This window comes from Caretta caretta, chromosome 7, assembly GCF_965140235.1.
Source record: "Caretta caretta isolate rCarCar2 chromosome 7, rCarCar1.hap1, whole genome shotgun sequence".
Lineage (NCBI taxonomy): Eukaryota > Metazoa > Chordata > Testudines > Cheloniidae > Caretta > Caretta caretta.
Window position 1 is genome coordinate 43,696,511 of NC_134212.1, and position 27,192 is coordinate 43,723,702.

Here is a 27,192-nt window from a genome sequence, read left to right on the forward strand (position 1 = left end):
GATTTTGCATTTAATTAAGAAATTTAAGGAATTAATTTCCTTGGAACTTCAATTAATTGTAAAAAGGAAAAGTATGCAAAATGTCTGAGAATTAATTAATTAGAACCATGTCAATTTCTAGAGCTTGAAACAAGTAATATCAAGTGATTAACTATTTCCCCTGCCATTTGGATGGAGAATCAAATTACAGCAAGAACTGGCAAAGCTGAGGCTAGTAATAACCCTGTTTTTAATATATCAGAGGTAGTGGTACTATCCCTTATTCTGTCTGGAGCACTTTCACTTGTGATTGTCTGGTTTCTAGTAACTCACCTGGGGGCACTACCCTAATAAAGGAAATATCACAGCATGCCTTTCTGAGCCTGGCCCTTTAAATTAGGCAGAGCCAAGCAGCTGGAGTCCTAGCATAGCTGGTTTGCAAGTGCATCTCCTTTTCTCCCAGCTGGTAAGTGTAATTCAAGAGGTTACACACTGAATGTCAATTTTTAGCATTCCTTAAGGTGTTGTTATGATCTATTTCTGCAGCAAGCAGTTTCTTCTTCTTCAGCAAAAGGCAGGAGGTTTTACCTCGTCATGTAAGGCAGAATATGCATTTTATCCCCTTTCAAGTTTGCACCAAGCTGAAGGTATTAAGCATGCACAAAACGGACATTTTTCTGTGTGAAATGAATAGAGATCATTATTGGTAGCTTGACTTTTTTTTAGTGTAGGAAGGTTTTTACATAGTCAAAACTAAATTCTGTGGGTTAATCTGATAGTAAATTACTATATAACTTTGTACTGTGAAGTTGCCTTGGTTGAAAGTGCTTTGATACCTTTTGCTAAGGATTAGATTCTTCCTAGTGTAGGTATTTGATCTGAATGGACAAAGTGAAAACAATATCTGCAATTTCATAGTTTATACTGTGTCAACTTTAACACTTATCTTATAGTTATTCACTGTTTTCCATTTTGTAACTTCTTCTGAAACACTTTTTTCCTACAGCACATATAAGACTCAGAGGCTACCTCGTCCTTAAGATTCATTTAATAAAATCTTTTTACAGAAGTTTAGAGAACTACAAAATTTACAAAGCTGAAGTATACACAGTTCTAGAAACACATGATTTTCAAACAATGTTACGTTGTATTCTATATAATATTTCACATCAGAGATATTGGATCTTTGCAGCAGCCTCTTGCAAGCAAGGTCCAAAGGACTGAAAGAGGTCAACATAGAGTGTTTTATAGCTACTTAGAAAGTTGGCAATGCCCTTCTCAAAATTAGGCCTTTGAGTGCATTTTTTCTGTCTTTACACATAATCTGTATTAAAATCATAAGCATCATCCTGATCAGCTGTCTTATCCAAGTTGAATGATAAAGTAGGGGACTGTTCACCTTCAGGAGAGAGAATCTGTTAGTGGTAATCTAGTATTGATTTCAGTCTGCTACAGAGAATGATGTATTTATTACTTAAGTCACTGGCTTTAAATACATACCTGCTGGTTGCTTTTCTAAGCTTTCATCTTCCACACTCAGTTTTGCAGGGTTTGTTTTGCTGCTTGTCTGAACATCGCTTTCCTAAAACAAAGTTGCAGGTATTATTGCTATCAGTTTATTCAGTCAGCAGTAGGAATAAACTTCCCTTTATAAGAGAGACTACTCTAGCAGATATACCATTCCCACAGAACTGGTACTCCTTATATAGTTTCAGTGACTGATCAGCAGGTGTATGGATTCCAATTCCCATTTCAAAGAGTTTTATTAAGTGCTTAAAAATATTTTATATAGACTGTACAGCTAAAGCATGTGCTGTTTTAACCATTTCCAGCTCCATTACCGCAAAGGCACTGAATCTTTAAAAGAAAAAACAATCCTCAAACTAGTAAAACTTATGCTACAGTGCACTGCTCAATCCTACTGGGCTTCACCTTTAACCTCCCAGCTTCTTTTTAAACATTTAGATGTAAATTCTTCATAGTAGGCAAGTAACATATGCAGAATTATTAGACATTACAGTTCAGCAAGGATCATCACTGCAGTCACACTGTGAGAATTAGCATTTAAACCAAGTAGGGGAAAGCAGTAAGCTTCTTTCCCAATGAAATGATGAATAGGATTTTTTCTATCTGTTTGTTACATGCTCAAACATTCACAGGTGGATATTTTAGCATACTACACTGGCACAGCAGAGCTGGGAAATCAAACCTACTTGCTCCAGAATTACATAAATCATTAATTCCTACAAATAGTAAACCAGTTACAGCTTGCAACTTATTAAAGAGTTGCCTAGTTACTCTACTTTATAAACACCAACCCATATCAGTTCTTACTGTGTTTTAGGAACACTTCAGCTCAACCACTGTTTGTCAGATTTCCTATATTTTGAGCACTTTAACAAAACCTGTCTTTCTTATCAGCATGGGAAGGTTTAACACACCAAAGCTGCTATAGGTTGCACCATTTCATGGCCACGCTTTGAATTTAAAGCCAGATAAACTGCCATAAACCAGTATTTCAGGAAGGCGCAGGGATAACACACCAAACTCATTCTCCCAGTGTAAGCAGAGATGTGTTTGGAGACTTTACCAGAGAAGGAACTGCTTAAAAGAAAATGTTTTGATTTCCTCAAGTGACGAGTGGAGCTAGAAGTTAGTTGAAGATGAAGAATTTTATATTCATTTTGAGTAGCTTTTGTTCAGTGCTTTAAAAAGTGACTACAAAAATAAACTTTATGAAGTTCCAAGTTTGTTGCTCAATGATTCTGTAGCAGATTCACTCAGTGCCACAAATTTATGCTATCTGGCTCCTGCACCATGATGTGCTTCTGAGAATTCCACAGCTGACAATTAACAATTTGGCAGATGCATGAGCCAGAATAAAATCCAGCTCACTTTTCCAGAGCTGTTACCGCTGCAGATGTAAAGACACAATTGGTTTAAAAAAAAATCCCATAAAAGTTTACACTAAAATGAAGACAGGACTCAGACACAAGGCACAGGTCTGAGTAAGATAGTGTCATTTTTAGGCAGTCACTTTCCTGAGCATAACAATGAAGTTCTCTATTTCTCCCCTTTTTGTAATCAGGCTAACCGACTCTCCAGGGGGAGAGATTTCCCCTGCCACCTCTACAGTGGATACCCTCTCCATTTACAAGCCATGATACTGATTGGTTTTTATCAGCTATATCTTGCCTCTTCAATGAGTTCCTCTTCCTCATCGGTGTCCTGGTCATCTTCAGTTAATTCCTCCCCTTCTTCACTTGTTTCTATGTTCTCCAGTTCTGATATTCCCTCAGTTAGTTCATTCTCTTCTATTGTCCCATTTGTCAAGCCAGAAGACTGGAAAACAATACTGCTTGCCAGATTGGGATATTTTACAGCTGTGAAAGATATTGGACACCTCTGTTAATAACGTTAACAGATGGACCTAGATGTAATGAACAGATATATATGGGTATCCATTTCCCAAGGGGTGAATCAACTTCCCATCCCCCACAGGAAAGAAAATAAAATTTAAGTGTGGCAGTGAGGATCCAAGTTCTGAACTGACCTTAGGATACAGCTATGGTCACCAATCAGTTAACAATATAGCAGTCTGACAAACTAAGAATCTATTTGTATGGGCAGTTTCTGGTAGTTAAAATACCTTATGCCATTTCCTCCTCTTTTCAAGATGGGAGAAATTCAAGCAGATGGATTAAATGATTTATCCAGGGACCTGGAGTGAATCAGTAGCATAGTTGGGAAAAAAAATTGACTCCATGTCTTGTACTCTAGCCACTAGATCAGCCTTACTCAAAATATTTAGTTAACTTTAACATGCTTATTAAAACTGGCAGCAGCATGGACTCTAGAATTTTACAATGAAGGGGATACATCCCAATCTTAATCTGAAGCATTATATATGTGTATTATTAGACCTGGACAGTCTTGAAGAGGAGGTGCAAACACCACAGCTATTTCAATCTTACAGGAACATGAATTCTGGAAGCTGCCCCAAAGAGGGGACTGCATACCCGTAAGGCTTATAAGAAGGGCCCCAGACTGAAGTTTCAGGGAATGCAGAGGACTCACAGGGTGGTTATGTCTTTCAGGGCAGGGCCAGGCAAGGATAGCCACATATCACCACCCCCTTAAAAAAAAAAAAAAAAATCCAGAGAAACAGTGCCAGTGAGAAGGAATTCTCCAAGGAAGCAACTGTCCCCATAATACATACTACAGAGAAGGCAGCTATGTAGTGAAGGCTTTGGATTTCAGCATATGATTTACTCTGGTTAAAATACTACTTGGCAAAATAAGGAATTTGAGGGGAAGGGCTGTATAAAGAAAGCAGGATTCAAGCACTCAAAAAAAGTTTCATGCAGATTAGTAGAAACAAAGGACTGATCAAGTAATGACTGTGCAATACAGGTTACAGCTACATCATGCGTCTCTAAAACAGGGCTCTTATTTGAGAGCTGTGTGCTAAAACCATACCCACCATAACAGTGATAGTGCAGTACAAAGATGAGTCTCACCTTTAATAGTGTTCATATTATCCTTTGCCAGCTCCTCTAAGTTAAAACCCTGCTGCATTTCCGCTACCACCTCCTTGGTGAGGTGTGGTGACAGACTCCGTGATGCAGGAAGCAATGAATGGTAACTAATTTTGGCGCTGGACAAAGAAAACACTGGAATTAAAATGGATTTGACAACCCACTAACTAAAACCAGCAACATGTTTAAAGGCACCTCAGTGTTTAAAAAAACAAAACAAAAAACAAAAAAACCCCAAGAAGTGATTTCTCTTCCCACATTTCTCAACATAAGACTTTTGTAACTACTTACATGTGAACTTCAACAGAAAAATTCTGACTATATAATCTTACATATTGTATATCAATATTAAGTTCTTGCCACTCTCTAGAGGGGGAAAGAGGCATTACACCTGTTTTTCCTGACATGTCAGTGCAGACCACATCAGCCCACTAGCTATAAAATCTCAACACTATTATTTAGCTAAACTCTAAGCAATATGGGAACAACTATAAATCCGAACAGACCAAATGGTCCATCCATGCTGTTGGGACGGTGCCAAATTGGTGTGGCCATACTGAATGAATGGTGTGAGCATAACGTGACATGACTTAAACATGGCTGAATGGCTGCAGAGGATCCTGGGAGCAGGTTCCCCTTAAGCAGAAGCAAATTTGATAAAGGACTGGCAAAGTCTGGATGTACGAATGATACTGAACCTACTGGTTGGCAAAAGTAAATATCACATGTATAAAGTTCCAGCATGGAGCAAAGGTCAACCTGGTTCTAGTGACCTTACAGCAAGGACATCACGCAAAGAGCCAGAGTGAATGACAGATGAGTGAGTAAACGTGGGGTGATCTTCATTCAGTACTACCACACCCAGCCCCTTCTAAAACACTAATTAGGTAAAAATTAGTAACCACACGCCCACTGGGCATGCTTTTAAGACATGTGACTCTTGAGGGGGAAAAAAGAGTATAAGAATCAAGCAAAGTAAATTACTGTTGCCTGTAATTCCTTGACACTTGAAGCAATGCAGCTAAACAGAGTAGTCAAAACTCTGCTCCGTGGGCTCGAGTAGGACTGCGAACCAGAGGGGTCTCAAGACAACCAAGGCCTTGCCTCGAGGGAATCTGAGGCAGACCAGAGGGCTGAGAAGAACAGACCAGGAGGGAAGAAGCTGTTGATAAAATTGGTAACTACCTTCTCTGTTTGCCAAGCAGGAACTGCATGAGGCTAGCACAGGGTCTGTTTGTGTATGTTTGTGAAAGAGACTCGTTAAGAGGAATGTATAGCTCTTAATGTCTAACACAGGAGTTGTGTGCTCAATATAACCCTTTACCGCTTGTGTAATTCCTTCTCAATAAACTGCTATGTATTGCAGATAATTACTGTGGACCTTTTTCACTGGCATGACAGTAATCTGCTCCACATGGAGCCAGTAAAGATCCATTTCAGGGTAGTAGTGCCCCCCTGTTGTCATCGCATACCTACGGAAGAGGACTATATGGACTCAGTGGTTCAAAGGAAGGACAAAACTCCCATGGAAAAACTGGGCTGAAACTGTGCTGTGGCAGAGTTCAGCAAACTTGCTGTAGATCCGTGTACACAGGGACCTTGACTCATTTTCTTAAGCAAGTTCCAAAGATTAATTAAATAGCAGCTCATTCTCCATCCCACTCTGTAGCTCTGCTGTCAAGCAAGTTCAACCAATGACCCCTTTGGTGTAGTATGCTGAAGCAGGATGAAGAGAGCAACTTAATTAAACCTCTCCTGTCATTTGTTAGTTGCCAAAGCTTCTGGTGACACTGTTGTAAAATGATTGGTTTTAGTGTGAAAGAGGTTCATATACTGAAACAAAAACAAAACATCCTTACCCTGTCCAGTCATAAAGTAGTAATTTAGCTGCACTCTCTGTGTCAGGGATACCTCCCTTTTTCAGCATTCCCCTTTTCTGTGCAAGTAAAGTTAAAAACTCCACAGAGTTTCTGAAGTCTGGGATGTTGTAGTACAGCATCATCTGAAACAAGAAAACAACATGGACAAGGGTTCATTAAGAATCTGGTCCATTTAGTTCTCTCATGATTTTAGGAATAAAAGTACAAATCAAATTGTTTTAAGACTAGTTCCTACTAAGGAGGCGTGTACAGAAAGAGAAGGAAGGAGGAGGAGATATGGTTGGGTAAGTCCTTTGTTTCTTTTACTTTTGGCACCACACATTACAGAGCAAGAGTAGCTACTCCATTAGCAAATGCAGCTGCCACAGAAAGGGGTATCAGTGTTCTTTTTCCAATTGATCCATGTATAGTTTTCTCACCTCTCCCAGGAAACAGCAATGGCGGTCCACAGAGACCTAACTCTGTAGACTTCAGTGGGAATTAGATCGGTATTGGCTTTAAAGCATTGAACATTCAGAATGAGATCAGAGTTGGATCTGATGTCTTCACTGTAACAGTAAGCCACTGAGTTTATCCTCATTTCTCACTCTGCTAATAAAACGATGTGACTAAGTTAATTATATTCCATCAAATTAATTATAAAAATGTACTGTGTCAGAAGAGTCACTGGGAAAGAGACAACTGGCAGAGAGGATCTGGTGCATTTTACCTGTCTGCCAAATTAAGAGTTAGATTTTGTGTCATAGATATAGCACAAGTAGGTTGGTTCTGTGTGTCAATGAAGCTTCCCATCTGAGGGACCTCATGCATTCGACTTTCAGTAGATCACATGCTTTACAAAAGCTAACCTTGCAGGCCAGAAAGCAAGATCACCTTCTGTTGGAGCAATAAAGGTATGCAGGACCTAGATGCATCGGGATGAGATAAGAAAGGTAGCGGAGCCATGCAAGAACTTACTTGCTGTTTACTGCAGTGCTTCAAAATAGCATTTACTGCATCTAATAATTTTCCTGATTCTTCAATATCTGTGGTGCTCCTCAAAGCCAGAGCAAGAGCAGAGTTGGACGGAGCTGCAATGATGCTTGGGCTGTCTATCATCTTGATTTGTTTGTCAATATGGACTGTCTGCATGCACCTTTGAGAGAAGAAATGCATCCTGTCAGTAAGTCAACATAAATCAACCAGCACGAAACATCTGCTAAAGCAAAACATGAAGCTCAGTGTTGGATTGAATACAAACTCCTCATGCAAAGTCAGTTCCAATGCATCATCATGTGCTTCGTGTACGCTGGAAACCTAAAGAAAAGTAGCTTTGTGATTAGAGGAAGAGGCAAGGTCTTGAAACCCCAAGGTTCTATTCATGGCTGTGTAAGTGATTCATTGAGAGTGACTTGGGTGGGGCACAGTGTCTAACCTTTCCCAATAAAATAATCAGAGCTTATCCTTGGACTCACTGGACAAGCCCCTGTCTTAAATCAGATTTAGGAGCATTGGTTGTGTCTAGAGACAAGGCACTTATCTCAAAATTAATACAAAAATTGACAGTATTCTAGAATTGAAAATAAAAGATATTAGACTCCAATAAACTCCTTGACTGCCAATGGGATGTGGCATGGAAAAAATCTCGACTCCCAGCAAAGTAGGCTCAGACGTGATTCTTCAAGAACAAATTTTCTTTAACAACAACTCACAATGCATATAGTGCCTATAATCCTGAGTGTGATGGGGTATACAAACTCCACACTGGGCAACAAGGGGTTAAGGAGTTGCTCTGGGATCAGTCAGCCACACCTGCAAGAGATGCACAGGCTGGAGGAGAGTTAAAAGGGAGCAGAACAGCTCACTTGTGGGCACCCCAGGGAAGAGAGCAGAGCTGCAACTCTCAGCTCCTGAGGATAGGGCTGAAGGAAGACAGTATCTGTCCTGACATCCACTGCCTGAAGGACTCTCCCTGAGGGGAGGGCCTGATCCTGATACACCCTGAGAGGGAGGCATTCCTTCCTCTGTTACTAACTCTTGTTTGTTTGTGTTAATTCTCCTTGCTTTTTGTTTATGGACTACCCCCCAAAAAGGGAGAGACTTGAAAGTGACCTGGCCAGAGGGCCACATCACAGGAAGAGGTACAGGCCACTCAAGAGGCGGAGCAGCCAGAGGCAGCAGACGCTAAGGGATAGCGTTGCTATACCACACCCAGCCACAAGGAGGCACCAAGAAGTGAGCTGACCCTTTCACACAGAGATCCTACTACACTTTAAAAACTACATATAGGGGCATACTTTGTGCACCACTGAAATGCAGCAGCTGTTTAGGGAGCGGTGCTCAGTTACACTGACTGATCAGAACAGGCAGTGGAGAATGCTCTAGCCAATTGAAACAGCTAGGAAATGTACGTAATCAGAACATAACTACAAAACCAATGATTTTGTCAAACTAAACTTACTTGGTAACGCCTCTAACTGGCCCCACATTACAGGCACGCATCTCCTTCAGACTATTGATTATACTGCTCTTCCCCACATTAGGGAAGCCTGAAGAAAAACACAAACAAATGGTAAAAATACTTTAAATAGTTAAACAAGAAACCCTAGTCCATGTAAATTAGACCAGAACTACTGGCTTTAATACATGTAGTCAGAGTGAGATCAGAGTTGGATCTGAAGTCTTCATTGTAACAGTCAGACAAAGTATATATCCTCATTTCTCACTCTAGTAATAAAAAGGACAAGAAAAGTGACATCAATTAAATTAAAAAATTACACCAAGGACCTATCAAGTGTAAAAAGAGGCAGTGCTGGTTGAGAAGAGCTACATGACTTGGTTTAACACTCAATCTGGTACATTAACTAGCGTCAGATTTTTTTGTGCTTCCCATAGCCAGACTGGTCACATATTCAATCATCAGTTGGTCACTAATGTTAGACACAAATAGGAGAGCTACCTCTGATGGGCAGGAAGTGGAAGAGGCATCACTGGGTGCAGCTATACCAAGTCCCATGTCAAACCTAAGAATGTTCAGTGAAAGGCCAAAGTATTTCAAAGCCTGAGATGTGAGAAAGCAGTCACTGATTGTGTTATATCACCCAGCTTGTGTTATACTGCATAGTTTCTTTGTAAGGAGAAGAAAAAAAAAAATACGCCTTACCTATCACCCCAACTTGAATGGCTGTGTCTTGAGTCCTGCAGTGATCTCGAAGAAGCTTCAAAAGACACTCACTTCCAAAACACATGCTGCCTCTTGACAAGTCAATGCGAGCTCTTTTCTTTGTGAGCTTCTTCTCCTGCTATAAAATTCAAAAGGTAAAAACATAGGATGGGCCCATTTTAACTGTATGTGTTTGGGATGTTAAATATGAATCCAAATGTACATTTTACTCCTATATACCCACTAATACCTTCTATTGGATGGCCTTTACAGCATCTTTCTTCCAATTAGAAGGGACTTGATGAGATACCAATTAAAGTGCATCTGACCTGACGGGCAGTAAGAAAGGCAGTCCTTCAAAATATTACAGGAGACCATGCATCTAGCAATGTGAACTGATTAATGGGACTTGTGCTTCCATTCCTGGCTGTGCTGAAGTATCACTTTATGACGTTGGGAAAGTCACTTAAAGCCAGAATGGGGTGGAGCCCTTACTCACTTTGCTGAGCATTCATTCAAGTAATCCCACTGATTTCAATGGGACTACTTGCATGAGCAATTGTTTATTAATCTAAGGGCTCCACAATCTCTGTGCCTGAATTCCTGCACTTTCAACATGCAGATGATGCTTATCTGTATCACTGTGGCGTAGTGAAGATTAGGGTGCGTTTGCAAAGCACTTTAAGTCTCTCTAATGAAAAATGTTACACAAATATTATTAGGGTCTTAAATTAATGCATGCAAGAATCAAAAGATGTGTATTATACTCCAATGGGAGATGGGCAGTGGGGAGGAGACTCCTTCATTACCCCAACTCTTCATGAAATAATTCCAAATACCACTCTTAGTAATGTACAGGCTTGGGATGGAAATAAGTGTTCACTCAGAGGCTTAAATAAGTTTAACTAAATTGGTTTAAAAACATTAAACTTAAACCAGTGCAATGGTCTCCTGTAGACAAGACCTTAGATTTCAGGACTTCCTCATTCATTCAATGCGGATTCCATTGATGGGTGTGTCTTTCAGTACAAATCCTTAGTATGTTGCCTTGCCTCAATGCAATTTTCTAGTCATAATTAGTAGTGTGCAGTACTGAAGCAAGAATTCACCAACAACTGTGAAGTTTCCCCAGCCCAAGCAGAAAAGTTCTAAGACTGCTCATCACTATTCCACCAAGCCAAAAGTATCAGTTGCAGGAGCACAGCCAGTCGGCCATAAAAACACACCCCAGAGATAAGTAAAACTTTGTATTTTAACTGGGAGAAATCAGAGTTGGATCTTGCAATCTTCATCTTCATGTCAAGAGTCCTTGCTTTTCATCATGTTTCAACCCAGCGACACACATATGATTCAGTCTTATACAAGAGAGAGACAGCAGTGCTCTTACCACGCTTCTGTCCTTCAGCTGCATTGAGGATTTAAAAGCAACCGTTGGAAACTCATTCTTCAAATAATGTAACCATTTCTCCAAGTTCTCCCTTGGTACCAGATCTGGAAAGGAATACAGACCTTTCACTCTAATGAACTCAAGTGTCACTGTATGGAATTTACTTAGCTTGGGATCTAAAGAATTGCTTGCTGTTTTCAGCCATTAGATTCAATCTTTAATATCATGTATAGTTTTAACAGCTTTTGTTCCACACAGTAGCTGAGAAGGCTACTCTATCCTTAACACTGAATCTTTTTGCTCGATTAAGTGAACAGATGCAGCATTAAAAAACAAACATTCAGTAGTCAGTTTCACCTGTTTGTGTGGATCTTGTCACACAGCAAGAGATGAGAGAACATACAAAAATAGGAAAGTTTTCAGAGGAACAGCCGTGTTAGTCTGTATTTGCAAAAAGAAAAGGAGTACTTGTGGCACCTTAGAGACTAATCAATTTATTTGAGCATGAGCTTTCGTGAGCCACAGCTCACTTCATGAAGTGAGCTGTGGCTCACGAAAGCTCATGCTCAAATAAATTGGTTAGTCTCTAAGGTGCCACAAGTACTCCTTTTCTTTTTGCAAATAGGAAAGTGTAATCCCTTCAACAAGACAGCGAGCTCAGAGTTGGATCTTAGTCATCAGTGATATCTCAGACTGCCTTAATATCTTCCTCATAGCTCATATTCTAACACAGAACCCTATGAGTGACTAAATATCTGCACAAAACAGATTGTTTCACTTACCGATTTTGTTTAACACCAATAATAGCTTTTTGTTTCCTCCAGACTGAGTAATGATTTGCTCCACCTGGGAGCACCGACAGCCCAGGGGATCTCTGGCATCTAAGACCTGCAGGACTATATCTGAAGCCTCAATCACCTGAAATGGAATAGAGAAGACACGTTCCCAGCCACAGGATTAGAAAACAGCATTACAGGAAACATCTCTGAAATCATCAGTACTGTTCTCTCATTACAGTGAAATTTTCATTTTAAAGAATGACCAGTAAGTGAGCTCTCTATTATATAAAAAGTCAACTTACATTTTTGCGGTTTATTTTAAGATAACACAGGAAAACAAATTTAGTTACTGTTTGACTCCTTAACTCTTAGCATTGTACAAGGAAGAAACACACCACCACACAGAGCATACAATGCAGAAATCTGGGTGTAAAGGTTGAGACAGTTTGTCATCTTTAAATCCAACAAATCTCCTTCAGTTAAAAGTTAGCAAGGATGCCTGTTCTAACAAGGTTTCAATAATTAAAGGGACACAATTAGCTTAACTCCGAGTTAATTCCAGTAATTAACCATTACTTAAAAGTAGTTTCAATTTGTCTGAAGCCTTGTCTACACTACAAAGTTTTGCCAACAAAACAGGGGAGGTGTACACACTACAAAGCTACTTTTGGCGGCAAAACTCTGCTGCTTTGCCGACAAAATAAAACCACCACAACGAGAGACATAAAGCTTTTTGCGGCAAAGTTAAAGCGACAAAGTGTCAGTGTAGACATTGCTTCCACAAGTATCCCACCATGCCTGCCCTGACCACTCTGCTCACTGTTTTGATTTCTGCTGTCCTGCACTGGCATGCACCCCCACCCCCCTTCAAAGCTCTGGGAAGTATCTGAGAGTTGAGCATGCTGCTCCCTTTGGGGAACAAAGAGCAAATAGTTAACATGGAATGCTCTAGTTCTGCCCTGCACTAGGAACACTGGGGCAGGCGGGAGGGGTGGAGGAGAGATGACACTGACTGCTGTGCTGCTTTGACATTCCTCAGCACCGGAGCTGCTCAGGATACCACTCCTGGCAGCTGAGGAGGCAATGGGAGAACTCGGAGGGAATCACAGAACCACAGGCAGGCAAGCTGAGCAGGCTGCTTTGGGAGAGACTGCTATGCTGAGCAGAGCTGATCCCCCTCCCCCTTCCTCAGAATAGGTCTGTCAGCCTGCTGTCTCCCCTGCCCCAGACACACCACTCTCCTCTGCCTCTCCCCACTCTTCAGTTGAAAAAGCAGCTGACAATCTACTAGGATGCCCCTGGAAGGATGGGATTGAGAAACCTACATCATGTGACACTGTACATGCCCCATGAGGCATTGTACACCCTTCCTGCTGCCAGCTGCACAGAGGGATAGCTACCCACAGTGCACTGCTCACTGTGTCCATGCAAGAGCTGTTCGTGTGGATGTGCTCGGCCGACAAAAGGAGCTAGTGTGGACATGCAACCGTGGTTTTAATTAAAGCGGCATAACTTTGTAGTGTAGACAAGGCCTGAGTCCTCTACCAATTTTGTGGTTTTACAATTGCATTTTCCCATTTTTGATGTGTTTCTCTCCTGTATGAAAGACCCACGCAAACAGGGAAAACAGACTTCCTTTAGAAGGAAAAAACTGTGAAACTGATTATACGCAAGGTGCCGTACCATTGAAAAATTCTTTTGTTTTCTTTGTATCTGTATTATTTGTAAGACAGTATGGCAGAGTTTTCAGAGTGATTTTTCTTTCCCTCTACAGTAATGAAGAGGAAAGCAGTTGGTCAAGAACAGATCAATTTTCTGCACTGATCAAACTTGCTTTATTCAATTTTTAATAAGGTCTAGCAGACAATCTTGAAGAGTATATGTGTGGAAATCTTTGCTGTTGTGATCTCAAACGATAAAAGGGTTTTACAGAAAACTCAAATATCAAAGAATTTTCATTTTTTTTCATCCTCTTGGCAACAGCCCATTGGATTTCTCAGTCAGTTCTCTTTAACACTTGGGTCAGTATCAACCTGTCATCACAAAAGCAGTGTTAACAATACAAGGGTACAGTAGGCCTCTGTCTTGCAGGACAGAAAAGTGAAGCCCCTTCAGCTTTTTCTTTAAGCAGGCAGATGTCAGTTAATTGGGAATGAGAGTTTAATGATAAAGAACATGATCCTGAAGTACTTTCGTAAAATGCTCCTTGACTTTAGCCCAAGGGGCATAGTCCTCAAAAGTGCTGAACATCCTCAATGGGAGTTGAGAGTGCTCAGCACCTTTACAACACTGGGACCCTAAAAGTGTATTGTTCTCTAACAAAGTCCATAATATATAAAACTTTTAACTGAATAACTGAAAAGTAAAGTATCATTTTTTTTGGGTTGCTGCTCAAAATATAGAAAGTAATTATTGAAAGTTCCTACCTTTTTAAGTTCTCTGCAAAATGATTTATTTGAATTTTTATCCAGCAGACTGTTAGATTTTGCTTTTGGTTTCGTGGTTGATTCCTGAATGAAGAGGGTGGGAGGAGAGAAGAGAATCTGAAGCCACAAATTAAAATATTGTCTTTACACAATATAAGCAACTAGCACTGCAATATTTCTAATAGCATGAAAAAGCAACAATCAGGGAATATATGTTACTTAAGAGAAATGATACTTTGAGGATTACATTTATCATTCCTATAAACTTCAATGGAATCAGATCTAGGAGAGATGTGATATTTGCAATATGTAGACCAATATTCCTGAAAGCTGTAATTGACGTTAGCAGTAAACCTGACACCCCTATATATACTTTGATTAAAAGGGAATGCATAATAACTTTCATGTCCTCACTAGATCTATCACTACACCAGGTTTTTACTGTTGGTCAAAAGCAATGGGAATTCTGCCATAGACTTAAAAGGGTGCTGGATTAGGCCTTATGAGAGGATGGAAAGTTTGTCTCTTGTGCTGCAAGTCAACTAGCCTCTTTGAAAAAAGAAGAATTATACTACACATACATACCTTTTCCTCTGGATGTTTATTTGCTTTGGTAGCATTCTTTTTAGCTTGTAGCTTTCTTTTCTTTTCAAGGTCTTTCTGCCTAGCAAGTTTCTGCTTTTGTTTTAGTTCTTCAAGCTAATTGCAACAAAACAAGACAGAGAACAACATTTCATAAGCTAAAGAGTATTCCTCCCCATTTACAATCAGGATTGTTTGTAAAGTGCTTTAAACATGAAGAGCAGTACTATAAAAGTGCTACACATTGCCACCTAGGATTATTCTTTGAATATTTTGCACAGTTTTTAATGCTAGTGAAAGGTGCCAGGTTGAGAGTCCTAGAAAGCTAAGTTCTCTATCCACACAAGGAGTGAAATCCTGTTTGCAGTGAATTCAATGGCAAAGTATCAGTGGGACCAGGATTTCATTCAAGAGTATGGTTCAGGTCTTAATCTTGACCTAGAGTGGTCACATTGAAGGAAAAGGGATGTTCAGTCTCCATGGTCCTTTCAGTCTTGGTGTATCTGTCTCTGATACTTGTCTGGAACTATTAAGAAATCAAGGGCGGGAGCTTAAGGAACTGGTTGGCTGGTAGGAGCTTATTTCTACTCGTGCTTTTACCTGATGGAAATGGTGATACATTACTACTGCCAATTAAACTTTTGGAGGCACTCAGATACTTTGGTGCCAAAACAGACAGAAATAAAAATTTTATTAAAGCTAATGTTACAAAATTATGTAATACGTAGGTAAGAAAAGAGAGTTTGTACATCTGGGTATAGTGCTTAGATTATCCACAAATACAATGTTTGTTTTAAAAGTCGTAAGATACATATAGTACAGAATCAGCAATAACCCAAATTTATGTGAATAAATTTAACAATACACTTTAGATACTAGCATCCAAGTATTCTGGTACCTCACTCATGAAAAGTTATAGAGAGTTGGTTGTGGAAAGCAAATATATCAATGAGTGAAGATCGTCCCTCAGTAATTGAGAATTTAGGGTAGATTTTCCATTTAGAAAATACAATCCATTAGGGAAGTATTTCAGTTACTTTCCCAACTGTGCTTCTCATCGGCACTCGACACCTTCAAAATGATGTCAGTGATGGTCCCTCTGTGGCAGGGTAGTCACATTAGCAGACAGTGTTAATGTTGCCCACACATATTTAGGTGCCTATACAGAGGATTTCATCATACAAGTGATGGCTATTAAGACTATTTATAGTGCATGACACATATCAAGTTTTCCTGAAGTGGGGATATGCACATAACCCCTTCATTCTATTATAAACTGTATTTTACCCTTTGCTTCCTTTGCTCAGCTTCACGAAGAACCTCTTCCTTAAAAGGTGCAGCATTGGGAATTCCTGGATCTTTCTTGGGCTTTTTGTGCCCACGTTTCTTGGCCTCTTTCCTGAGTTTTCTGCTGTGCTCCCGAACCTATGGGCAAGAAAGAACAAAATCTGGAACTGGAATCACAAACCCAGTTTGATGCAGAGACCATCACACTTCTCCTTCCTTCATATTTATGTCTATAAAGATTTTCTGTGTTTGGAGTGAAGGGCTTTCAATTACAGACTGAATCAGCAGGTAGCTGTGCTTAAATAAGCAGACCCTGAACTGCAGAAGTTAAAGATTCAAAGACTTAAGTTATTATGTCATCTATGCCATCTCTCTGCCAATGTAGATTTGTTCCCTATATTTAAAAGCAACTTCCCATTGCAGCTGAACCCTATGTCCACTCACAATAAGTTCTGTATTGCCTAGTTTTTGTATTATTTCAAAGCAGTTTGCTGGTTTTCTGTTTCAAAGTATTTGGCATTAAAAAAGAAAACAATTTTTACTAGGGCTGTCAAGAGATTAAAAAAATTAACCATGCGATTAATTGCACTGTTAAACGATAATAGAATACCATTTATTTAAATATTTTTGGATGTTTTCTACATTTTCAAATATATTGATTTGAATTACAACGCAGAATACCAAGTGTACAGGGCTCACTCTATATTTATTTTTTATTACAAATATTTGCACTGTAAAAAACAAAAATAAAATAGTATTTTTCAATTCACCTAGTACAAGTACTGTAGTGCAATTTCTTTATCATGAAAGCTGAAGTTACAAATGTAGAATTATGTACAAAAAAACCTCCTGCATTCAAGAACAAAAACAATGTAAAACTTTAGAACGGGATGGCCAACCTGAGCCTGAGAAGGAGCCAGAATTTACCAATGTACATTTCCAAAGAGCCACAGCAATATGTCAGCAGCCCTCCCATCAGCTCCCCCCTGCTCCCAGTGCCTCCTGCCCACCGTCAGCCCCGCCGATCAGCACCTCTCCCCCTCCCTCCCGATTAGCTGTTTTGTGGTGTGTAGGAGTCGGGGGGGGGGCGGGCGGGAGGGGTGGAGTGAGGGCAGGGCCTGTGGCAGAGCCAGGGGTTGAGCAGTGAGCACCCCCGGCACATTGGAAAGTTGGCACCTGTAGCTCCAGCCCAAGAGTCGGTGCCTATACACGGAGCCGCACATTAACTTCTGAAGAGCTGCATGTGGCTCCAGAGCCACAGGATGGCCACTCCTGCTTTAGAACCTACAAATCCACTTTGTCCTACTTCTTGTTCAGCCAATTGCTCAGACAAACAAGTTTGTTTACACTTGCAGAAGATAATGCTGCCCTCTTCTTGTTTACAATGTCACCTGAAAGTGAGAACAGGCGTTCACATGGCACTGCTGTAGTCAGCGTCACAAGATATTTACATGTCAGATGCTCTAAAGATTCATATGTCCCTTCATGCTTCAACCACCATTCCAGAGGACATGGGTCCATGCTGATGACGGGTTCTGCTAGATAAGAATTCAAAGCAGAGCAGACCGATACACGTTCATTTTCATCATCTGAGTTAGATGCTACCATCAGAAGGTTGATTTTCTTTTTTGGTGGTTTGGATTCTGTAGTTTCTGCATCGGAGTGTTGCTCTTTTAAGACTTTTGAAAGCATTCTTCACACCAGGTCCCTCTCAGATTTTGGAAGGCACTTCAGATTCTTAAACCTTGGATTGAGTGCTGCAGCTATCTTTAGAAATCTCACATTGAGACCTTCTTTGTGTTTTGTCAGATCTGCAGTGAAAGTGTTCTTAAAACAAACAACATGTGCTGGGTCATCATCCGAGACGGGTATAACATGAAATATATCGCAGGCTACAGATAAAACAGCAGGAGATATACAATTCCCCCCCCAAAGAGTTCAGTCACAAATTTAATTAACGCAATTTTTTTTAAGAGCGTCATCAGCATGGAAGCATGTCTTCTGGAATGGTGGCAGACGCATGAAGGGGCATACAAATGTTTAGCATATCTGGCACATAAATACCTTGCAATGCCAGCTACAAAAGTCCCATGTGAATGCCTGTTCTCACTTTCAGGTGAGATTACAAAATAAGAAGCGGGCAGCATTTTATCCAATAAATGTAAACAAACTTGTTTCTCTTCGTGTGGCTGAACAAGAAGTAGGATTGAGTGGACTTGGAGGCTCTAAAGTTTTACATTGTTTTGTTTTTGAGTTCAGTTATGTAACAACAACAAAAATCTACATTTGCAAGTTGCACTTTCACAATAAAGAGATTGCACTACAATACCTGTATTAGTTTAACTGAAAACTATTATTTCTTTTATCATTTTTACAGTACAAATATTTGTAATAAAAAATAATATAAAGTGAGTATTGTACACTTTGTATTCAGTGTTGTAACTGAAATCAATATATTAAATGTAGAAAAACATCCAAAAATATTTAATACATTTCACTTGGTATTTTACTGTTTAACAGTATGATTAAAACTGCGATTAATTTTTTTTAGTTAATCACATGAGTTAACTGCGATTAATCAACAGCCCTAATTTTTACCTGTGAACTCTCTTTACACTGTGGTATTAGCATCCAGCATTAGCATTACAATGCACATTGCAGTCAGGCAACATTCATTTTCTATTTTTATGCCCCTTTATTCAAACAGAAGAAACACCAACAACTTTGAAATAATACAAAATAAAAGCATGGCTGATATCAGAGTAATGAGGATGCTCTGGGCAAGCTACTGCTACCCTAATTTGTATACAAGGTGCTTAGATGCCATAGTGCATTAGAAATATCTTAGATAAACTGATGAGCAAAATGACAAGTTATGTATGGAATGGGTGGTTCACAGTTGGGCCTCAACTTGGCTGGCTACTAGTACTACTGCAATATAAATGCTAAACAGAAATAATACCACTCCAAAAGCATTTTGGTCATTAGGGCACCTACATTTAGTTATGCTTTAAACAGAAATGGGTTCCACTCAAAACTTTACATCGAACCCCCACCCAAATTTGGATTCAGAGCTGAACTTTAAAAACTAGCAACTGGCTCAAACTGTAAACACCATGAAAACTATGCATTTACATAATCTATAATTATTAGGGCTGAAATATATCCAAGTGTTCCTTTAATATGAAAGCTTAATAGCAAATTTGGCATTGAGACCTACCTTTTTCTGGATTTTATATCGTTTATGGCAGGTCATGCGCTTACTAGCCTTCTTCAACTCTGAAAATATCAATATGGGTTATCATCAGGCAGACTGGATACACTTTCCAAATACAAATCTTATGAGCAACACCAGTGTGGAAGCCACAGATGCAGAGCTTGGCAAATAACAATTTTTTTGGTTCAGGGACAGAACTGAAAAATCAGAAGAAAAATCGATTTGAACCAAAATCATTCCCCCCCCCCCCCCCAAACTGCTGAATTGAAAACACACACAAACAAAATTAAATTGACCAAAAATACTTCAGTTGACTCAAAACGAATTTTTGTCCCAGCTTTTTGTTTCAATTTAGTCACTTTTGGGTGTTTTTCATTCTAGTTGTGTTTTATTTTTTAAATTGGCCAAATCTGAATTTAAAACACCATTTTGAAACAAAACGCTTCAAAATTTTAGAAACCAAAGGTTGAAACAAAAAGTTTTGACTTTTTTATTAAAAACAAAAATCTTCAGTTTTTCCTGGGCCTAAATTATTTGTTGAATTGGGTCCGAATTTGCGAATAGTGTCGCAGCACTGGGGGGCGGGGGGGGGGATATTTTGACCCTTCCCCCAAAATTATGCGTTGGAAAAAGTCTCGCTCAGCTCTGCACAGATCCCCATCTTGGCCCCGACCCTGGAAAGGCTGTAGGCACGTGTGAGCACGTGAAGTTAAGCGGAGCCCAGCGCGGGCCCAAGTCTTTGCAGGATCAGCGAGGCCTCAGAAGCACATTCCAGGGCTGGAGGCCTAGGCTGGGAGGAGAACAGAAGAGAGGGGGCAAACCAAGGCTGACCCCCCCCCCCCCCCGGCAGAACCGCTGTCACTCCCGCAGGGGGCTCCCCCTCCTCCAGCAGCTCGGAGGGGGCCCCCCCAACTAGGATGACCAGATGTCCTGATTTTACAGGGACAGTCCCGAGTTTTGGGCCTTTTTCTTATATAGGCTCCCATTACCCCCCACCCCCTGCCCCGATTTTTCACACTCGCTGTCTGGTCACCGTATCCCCAACCCCACGGACGGCTCCTCACAGGCTCCATCGCGACACGGAAGCGCCCTCGGCCTCCCTCCCCGCCCGTGGGGCCTAGCGGCTCTGTCCATCGCCTGCCCCTGCCCCCCCGCCCGGTCCTGCCTGCTCGCCCGCCCGCACTCACTGGGCCTCCTCATGGCGGCGGCGGCGGCGGCTGCTCCGGGCCCGCTCTCCCCACGTGGAGGCCGCTGCGGCGACTGGGGAAGGCCGGTCCTGTGAAGAGGCGCTGCCGTAAAGCAGGCCGGTCCCGCGGCTTGGGCTGTGTCGCGCTGGCGGGCTCGCTTGGCGGCTGGGCGGGCTTTGCAGCAGCGGCAGACTCGGCAGTGAGGAGGAGCGGCCGGAACAGCAGCAGCGGTGGCGGCGGCGGTGCGGGCGGCGGGGGGCAAGCGCGGCCGCGGCTGTCGGAGGCGGAGCGGGGCCGGCTGGGTAAGCGCTGGCTGCAGGCCTGGCGGCTCGGAGCGGGCAGCCGGGCTGCGGGAGCCAGGAGGCCGCCGCTTCTCTTTGTGTGGCCGCTGCGCTCCTGGTGGGGAGACAGCGCCCCCGGCGTGGGGGTGCCCTACTCGGGGCCCGCCCCGGACCCTTCCGGCGGCGTGGGAGCTGCTGATCCCCTGTTCCCATCCTCATCCCTGCCACCTGTCCCGGTCGAGGCACCAGCTCCGCTTCCCCTCGCCTCCAGGGGCACTGATCCTCCTTCGGTGAGGCTGGCGGTGTTAGCCCTCTTTTACACCTAAGGGAAACTGAGGCATGGAGCGGGGAAGCGGCTTGTCAAAGCAGTCAACTGGTTGAGTCGCTGTCGGAGCTGGGAAAAGACGCAAGGAGTCCTGACATCCACGCCCTGACTCTGACCTCCAACACATTACTCTTATTTTATTCATAACACCTAGGTTCTCCAGTCGAGGATCATGGCCTTTTGTACCGAAAGTATCATAGAAATGTAAGGGTGGAAGGGCCTTCAAGAGGTCATCAAGTCCAGCCCCCGGAAGCTGAGGCAGGACCAAATAAACCTATACCATGTGCTGTCCAACCTGTTCTTAAAAACCTCCAGAGATGGTGATTCCACAGCCTCCCTTGGTAACCTTTTCCAGTGCTTGACTAACTTTATAACTAGAAAGGTTTTCCTAATATCTAACTTAAATCAACCTTGCTGCAAACTAAGCTGATTACTTCTTGTCCTGCCCTCGGTGGACATGGAGAACAGTTGATCACAGTTCTCTTTATAACAACCGTTTACATATTTGAAGGCTGTGATCATGTCCCTCACCACCCCACCCATCTCTTCTCTAGACTAAATATGCCGAATTATTTCAGCCTTTCCTAAGAAAAGACAGAAGACTTTCTGTCCCAGAGAACTTGCAACTAAGAGGGTGGAGCATACCTCAGGGTAGGTAGGAATGATAGACAAATCCATGTGCATGACATTTTTACAAATCAAAATATAGAAAGAGAATGATGTAATATATACTCTTTCCCTCAGTTTTTCTACCTGTGAAGTACTGGGTGCATAGTTAATGATTGTACAATACTTGAAGATGTGTATGTAGCTATATACAAATATTTTATTTATATTTATAGGGTCATAAATAGACCCAATCCTCCCTAAAACCTCCTTTCTTACCAAAGGAGCCTCACAAAATTTGCTAGAAAATGTATATATACCATTTAGTAATATTTAAAGTAGAAGCAGACCTGTATTACACCCAGTAGTTGATCAAATAAGCAGTCACATTATCTGTCCCTTGTCCATTACCCCTTCAAAGATGAATGAAGAAATAAACCTGCATTTAACTTTGGTAACTTTATCCTTTTAGAGTTCATCATTCCCTCCATCCACTTTTCCTCATATGTTTCAGGCCAGTTTCAAGATTTATTTATCAGTAATCATATAGAAAGATTGTATGATATATTCCCTCTGTCATTTTGTGACATTTGGCATTATCTGAGAAATATTTCTACAGACATGTGGAGGATACCCACAGTGCAAACAATTAGTTTTTCTTGACACCTGTGTATCTTTCCTGGTTGGTTATTTTTAAAGGGACGCAGAAAGGTAAATGCTTGTTAAAACTGAATTGGCTTGTTTTAAGTAAATTGCCTTGAATATGTGTAAAAGCTTGACTCTTTCAAGGAGATTAAACATTATATATTGATGGGTCCTTAATAGATTACAACAGAAAAATGTTTATTGACATATCATCAGGAGATGTGGCAATGAGTGACCTGTCATGTTTTAGGAGTCACAAGAGAGGTCTCTCAGTGAGTAGCTGTAGAAGAGTGTATTATAAGAGATCTGACTTTTTAAGAGTGGCTGTAAAGGTTATGAAAAATGTTCAAGATTTAAAGCAATTTTTCATGTGAGTGCTGCAGAGACACTGTTCTCAGGTCCTGTGGGAATGTCTGAATAGCTCTCAAGGCCTTCTCTACTTCACACAAGGAGTGAAAGTGTTTGTAGGTAGGGAGATTGTTGGTACCCCAGGAGGCACCATGAGACATCAGTTCCATTAAGAAGAGAGCAATATTTTCTACACTTTCTCCACTAAATTATAAGGTATTCTTTTGCAATCAATAACTTGATTATTGTGCAAAAACATAGCGATCTAGAGAATCTTTAATGCAGTTCAGGCTCTGAAATGTTATCAGTTTTATGGCAGCTATTCGGTATTGTTTTCTAGCTGTCAAACATCTGATGGGTGATTCTTACTGAATTTGGGTATATGATGGCGTCCAAACCTTGATATAGGGTTTACATAACCTAAGTTGCACAGGGAGATAAAGCTCCGAGGTACTTAAATGAAGTATGTATTAAAAGTTAATGCTTAATATGCTCTTAAACTTCTTCTGTAAGAGCATGTGCGGTGTAAAAATACATAGGAAAAATTTGTCATTTGGTTAACAAGTTGTCTTCCATGTCTTTTGGTTCTGGTTCCAAACACTAAAATAGTGCATACTAGATAGGTAAGACTAATTTTATTTTCTGTTTTTTTATACAGTTCTGTATATGTGGATGGGATTTGTTAGAAAATCAGTCTTAAAAGAGAAACTGGCATTGATAAGGTATAGCTATTCTGTTAACAAAATACAGGTTTATATTTTATATCCTGGTTGATATTCAAGCTTGGTTTTGATAGAAGTGTTTTTCAACAAGCAAACTGATGTATTTGTTGCACAATCTTATACTGGTAAACTTTATTATGTAATAGGGTATGTGGCTGAAGTTTTATGAACAGGGGCTAAATGTTTAGTAAGGAAGGCTACTGTTCAGTAAAGAGAGCCGTAAAACTCCTCTGAAGATGTTTCTTGATGATGTGGGCCATTGCTGAAGACTCTTATTACTTTTTTGGAAACTTAAAACTTTTTTTTATTTATACATTCACTGTGCTGCTTCTCCACTCCTACCAGTTTACAGTGTTGCAGTTGTTCTCTCTTCTTTTACATTCAGACTGGCAGTAAAATCTGTGATGTGTCAGCAGGGCCTTTAGGAAAAAGCAAACAGTTTGTTTAAAAAAATCCAGAAAAATGTCTTATTTTTTGTGCTGAAAAAATACTCTATGTGGAAGTTTGTTTTTGTTAAGAACAAATCCAAAAAATACTAATCTATATGTTCCTCTCCTCCCCTACCTTTCCTCTCTCTCCTCACTATTTTTCTTGAACTCTGTCGATCCACTCTCTCCTTTTTACCCTTCCCCTCTATTTTTCTCTCCTTTTTCTTCTCTTTCAGTTTAGACTGTACTAACACCATTGGTGAATTGACACTTTTAAAGCCTTACCTTCTCCCAGTATCTTAACTTGGCCAACAGACACTATGAGGAGACTGGCTTTTCGAGGTGCTGGTTGTACTCTGGTAAATCTGGTACATTATTGATCATATATGCACCATTCTCCCTTCTCCCCTACCTTGACCTTTTTTTTTTTTTATCCTGGCCATAATGAATCCCCCCTCGTATTCATTCAACTTATTTAAGTGTTTGCAGGTAATTAATTCTGTTCCTAGAATACGAAAGAGATACCCTAATGTAGTTATGCCAGGTTGCTGCGCCATTTAAAAACAACACATACAAGAAAAAATGCCTTGATTCTATTGGAAAATGGGAGGAGATCTGGGGAGTCTCTATACGCATTCAGTCTTTAGTCTTTGAGACTCCCAACAATAGCGCCAGTAGAGAGGAATCTTTGTGATACTGATCCCTTGCCACTAGAAATTGCGCTAGGTCCACCAGCTTGTTTCATAAACCACTCAGTAGTTGTTGGATGGTTATTAATTTCAGTCACTATTTACATTAGTAAATTCAAACCCGTGGCCAAGAGGAGACAGACACTCTTACATTGCCAAAAAGAAAAGGAGTACTTGTGGCACCTTAGAGACTAACCAATTTATTTGAGCATAAGCTTTCGTGAGCTACAGCTCACTTCATCGGATGCATACTGTGGAAAATACAGAAGATGTTTATACATACAGACCATGAAAAAATGGGTGTTTATCACTACAAAAGGTTTTCTCTATCCCCACCCCACTCTTCTTCTGGTAATAGCTTATCTAAAGTGATCACTCTCCTTACAATGTGTATGATGATCAAGGTGGGCCATTTCCAGCACAAATCCAGGTGTCGTGTTCCCCCCCCCCACTCCCCCTCCCCCCGTTGAGAAAACCTTTTGTAGTGATAAACACCCATTTTTTCATGGTCTGTGTGTATAAAAACATCTTCTGTGTTTTTCACAGTATGCAGCCGATGAAGTGAGCTGTAGCTCACGAAAGCTTATGCTCAAATAAATTGAGGTGCTCTAAGGTGCCACAAGTACTCCTTTTCTTTTTGCAAATACAGACTAACACGGCTGTTACTCTGAAATCTTACATTGCCAGTTACTTGAGTCATCCAATCCACACTGATTTTAGCATTGGAGAGAGAATGGGAGGGCTTGAGAACATAGCAAAATGTAACCAGGTTACAGCCCAAACCCCTTTTGGTGTGATCCCATGACTAGATATTAAGCAGTAGTTGTGGTTTTTACTTGTCAGTGCAGACTCTTAATTACATCAACAGGGTTGTTTGTTTTTTGCTTTTGGGTGTGGGGTGGAGTACTTGTCAATCAGAATCACCAAATTATCTCTTGTTTGAACTAGTTCATCTGCCATGACAAAAGTTCTTGTTTTATTATCATGTATGGAGTGACAAGTCACAAGCATTGATGGGTGATTTAAGAAAGGATAATGGTAAGTGTTGTTAGATACATACATTTTCATCACCCTATAAGAGTCCAAGTCACTCTGATGGTATGGTGATGCATGGCAGTATAAAACTCAACGATAGATTGGATTATTAGGTAAACTATCAACGACATAAGCGGTGTTTTAGCTATATGATTTCGTGAGGTAATAATACATAACTAAATCTCAGTGAACCATCTTGAATACATACATCCTAAAGAACTGCAAGTTTAATGCTCACTCTCATCAGAGAGATTGGATGCAAAGCCATAAGTTTAAGAACATCTTTCTTTATTATAGAAGAAGTTGGATTCCATGGGTTCCAAGAGACGAAGGGCTACTTCTCCTTCCAGCAGCATCAGTGGAGGAGATTTTGATGATGGTCACCATTCAACAAATATACCAGGCCCAAGCAGGAAAAGGAGGAGACTTTCAAATCTCCCAACTGTAGATCCTGTAAGTACCATTGTAACCCCTTCTGTGTTATTGCATAAATCCAAATGTGGAATACCTTTTGAAATCGCTATAAGCAAACATTTGCAAAAGAAAAATTATATTTAGTGAGAATATTTAAGATAAGGGTATAACTTAGTGTTCTATGGATGTTTTCTGGAGTTGCAAAGTCTTCTTCCAGGCTTTCCCCCATGGGACGGCGTTCTACGTTTCTAGGGAGCCCCGAGGAACAGCTTCTGTTTCCTTTAGTATATTGTGCACTTGCCTGGCCTAAGCGCTAATTTTGAATGACGTGGGCAAGTTACGACTTCCTCCTGAGCCCAGCAGCACTGATTCTACACTGGCTGTAGAACATGGATATCAAACTCATTCTGTGGAGATGTCTGAGTTACACTTTTAATTATGGTGTGTGGGCTGGGGAATAAATTTAGGACTATGTATCTCCTTCAGTCCACAGTAGTTCTCCCACTGATGTCAATACAAGATTTGCACAAAGAGCAAAAGACAGAATATTGTCTTTCTACGTAGTACCTAAAGTTCTATTATTTGTTCAGCACCTTATTCATCCCTGACCCATGAAAATATGTTCATCATTAGGACCATCCCAGTTGATGTCCTTTTTCTCTTCCTTACTCATTCTCCTTCAGCTGCTTTTCTTTTTTTCTTCACTGTCTTTGTATTTCTTGTCTTATCTTCCCATTGTATTTGCTTCCTTGTAGCAGTTCCGGATTTCTATACCTTATGGCTTTCACTTCCTCCCCATCCTCCTTCCATCTGCTAAAATGATCAGCAAAGAAATAGTAAATGCTGACATTTGAAGTGCCATCCTTAGACATTAGTTAGCCTAAGAGAGATTAACTGTGAGACATTGGAGTCCACATTTCCTTATTTATTGTTTCTGGTGTCTTCTTGAGTCTGTAGTCAACACTGTGTTGGTTTACATTTGGGAAGTTTTCTTTGCAACCATGAGGGCTAGAAAACTCCCTTTAAAAAAGAAAAAATACACAAATCTGGGTATGCCATAGTACTATATTAATACATCAAACGGGCTGGGTGTTTAATATCCCCACTGTAGAGCAACTTATAGCGTGACACTCCCCTCCCCCCACCTTCCTACCCTAACCAAGGCTTGGGCATCAATCCACACCCCTGAGAGACGTAGCTATGCCAACCTAAGCCCTTGTGCAGACAGAATTCTTCCATTGGCCTAACTACTGTTTCTTGGGGAAGTGGATTACCTACGTTGACAGGAGAACTGC

At 40.7% G+C, this 27,192-nt stretch overlaps 2 protein-coding genes and 5 non-coding genes across 33 annotated transcripts in view; 1 reads left to right on the plus strand and 6 right to left on the minus strand.

Annotated features, from left to right (window-relative positions):
• Positions 1–1,011: 1,011 nt before the first annotated feature.
• GNL3 (G protein nucleolar 3) lies at positions 1,012–20,552 on the minus strand. 2 transcript variants are annotated; one of them, XM_048857783.2, is made up of 15 exons: positions 20,405–20,552; positions 19,221–19,279; positions 16,001–16,138; positions 14,717–14,830; positions 14,132–14,215; positions 11,709–11,844; positions 10,927–11,030; positions 9,540–9,678; positions 8,838–8,925; positions 7,355–7,532; positions 6,377–6,519; positions 4,500–4,636; positions 3,175–3,362; positions 1,480–1,561; positions 1,012–1,378 (listed from the first exon to the last, which is right to left on the minus strand). In XM_048857783.2, the coding sequence occupies exons 1-15, from the start codon at positions 20,415–20,417 to the stop codon at positions 1,293–1,295; spliced, it is 1,689 nt and encodes a 562-aa protein (XP_048713740.2). In that variant the 5' UTR covers positions 20,418–20,552; the 3' UTR covers positions 1,012–1,292. The 2 variants fall into 2 exon arrangements, with proteins under 2 accessions (XP_048713740.2, XP_048713739.2); XM_048857782.2 differs by having other exon boundaries at positions 1,012–1,394.
• On the minus strand, positions 6,909–6,982 carry LOC125640729 (small nucleolar RNA SNORD19). The gene has a single exon (XR_007357881.2). It is a non-coding gene; the product is annotated as a small nucleolar RNA SNORD19 (small nucleolar RNA).
• Positions 7,605–7,683, minus strand: LOC125640730 (small nucleolar RNA SNORD69). Its single transcript, XR_007357882.1, has one exon. It is a non-coding gene; the product is annotated as a small nucleolar RNA SNORD69 (small nucleolar RNA).
• Positions 9,027–9,100, minus strand: LOC125640728 (small nucleolar RNA SNORD19). The gene has a single exon (XR_007357880.1). It is a non-coding gene; the product is annotated as a small nucleolar RNA SNORD19 (small nucleolar RNA).
• LOC125640732 (small nucleolar RNA SNORD19B) lies at positions 10,794–10,875 on the minus strand. Its single transcript, XR_007357884.1, has one exon. It is a non-coding gene; the product is annotated as a small nucleolar RNA SNORD19B (small nucleolar RNA).
• On the minus strand, positions 11,574–11,645 carry LOC125640727 (small nucleolar RNA SNORD19). Its single transcript, XR_007357879.1, has one exon. It is a non-coding gene; the product is annotated as a small nucleolar RNA SNORD19 (small nucleolar RNA).
• Positions 20,553–20,604: 52 nt separating the features above from the next.
• Positions 20,605–27,192, plus strand: part of PBRM1 (polybromo 1) — an 87,637-nt gene continuing 81,049 nt past the window's right edge. For 14 of the 26 annotated variants that reach the window (XM_048857729.2, XM_075130578.1, XM_075130580.1 and 11 more), the window contains exons 1-4: positions 20,605–20,706; positions 23,268–23,331; positions 23,996–24,118; positions 25,781–25,936. In XM_048857729.2, coding sequence (XP_048713686.1) covers positions 24,080–24,118; positions 25,781–25,936 — 195 coding nt within the window. In that variant the 5' untranslated portion in view covers positions 20,605–20,706; positions 23,268–23,331; positions 23,996–24,079. Of the gene's footprint in view, positions 20,707–21,164; positions 21,352–23,267; positions 23,332–23,995; positions 24,119–25,780; positions 25,937–27,192 lie in introns of all 26 variants that reach the window. The other 12 variants (XM_075130574.1, XM_075130584.1, XM_048857728.2 and 9 more) reach the window with 11 other exon arrangements.

Excerpts from the sequence above, each read along its gene's own strand:
- GNL3 (XM_048857783.2), bottom strand. Across the intron at positions 16,139-19,220 it reads GATATAAAATCCAGAAAAAG|GTTCGGGAGCACAGCAGAAA; the intron begins GTAGGTCTCAAT and ends TCTTGCCCATAG. Across the intron at positions 9,679-10,926 it reads AGCTGAAGGACAGAAGCGTG|CAGGAGAAGAAGCTCACAAA; the intron begins GTAAGAGCACTG and ends TGAATTTTATAG.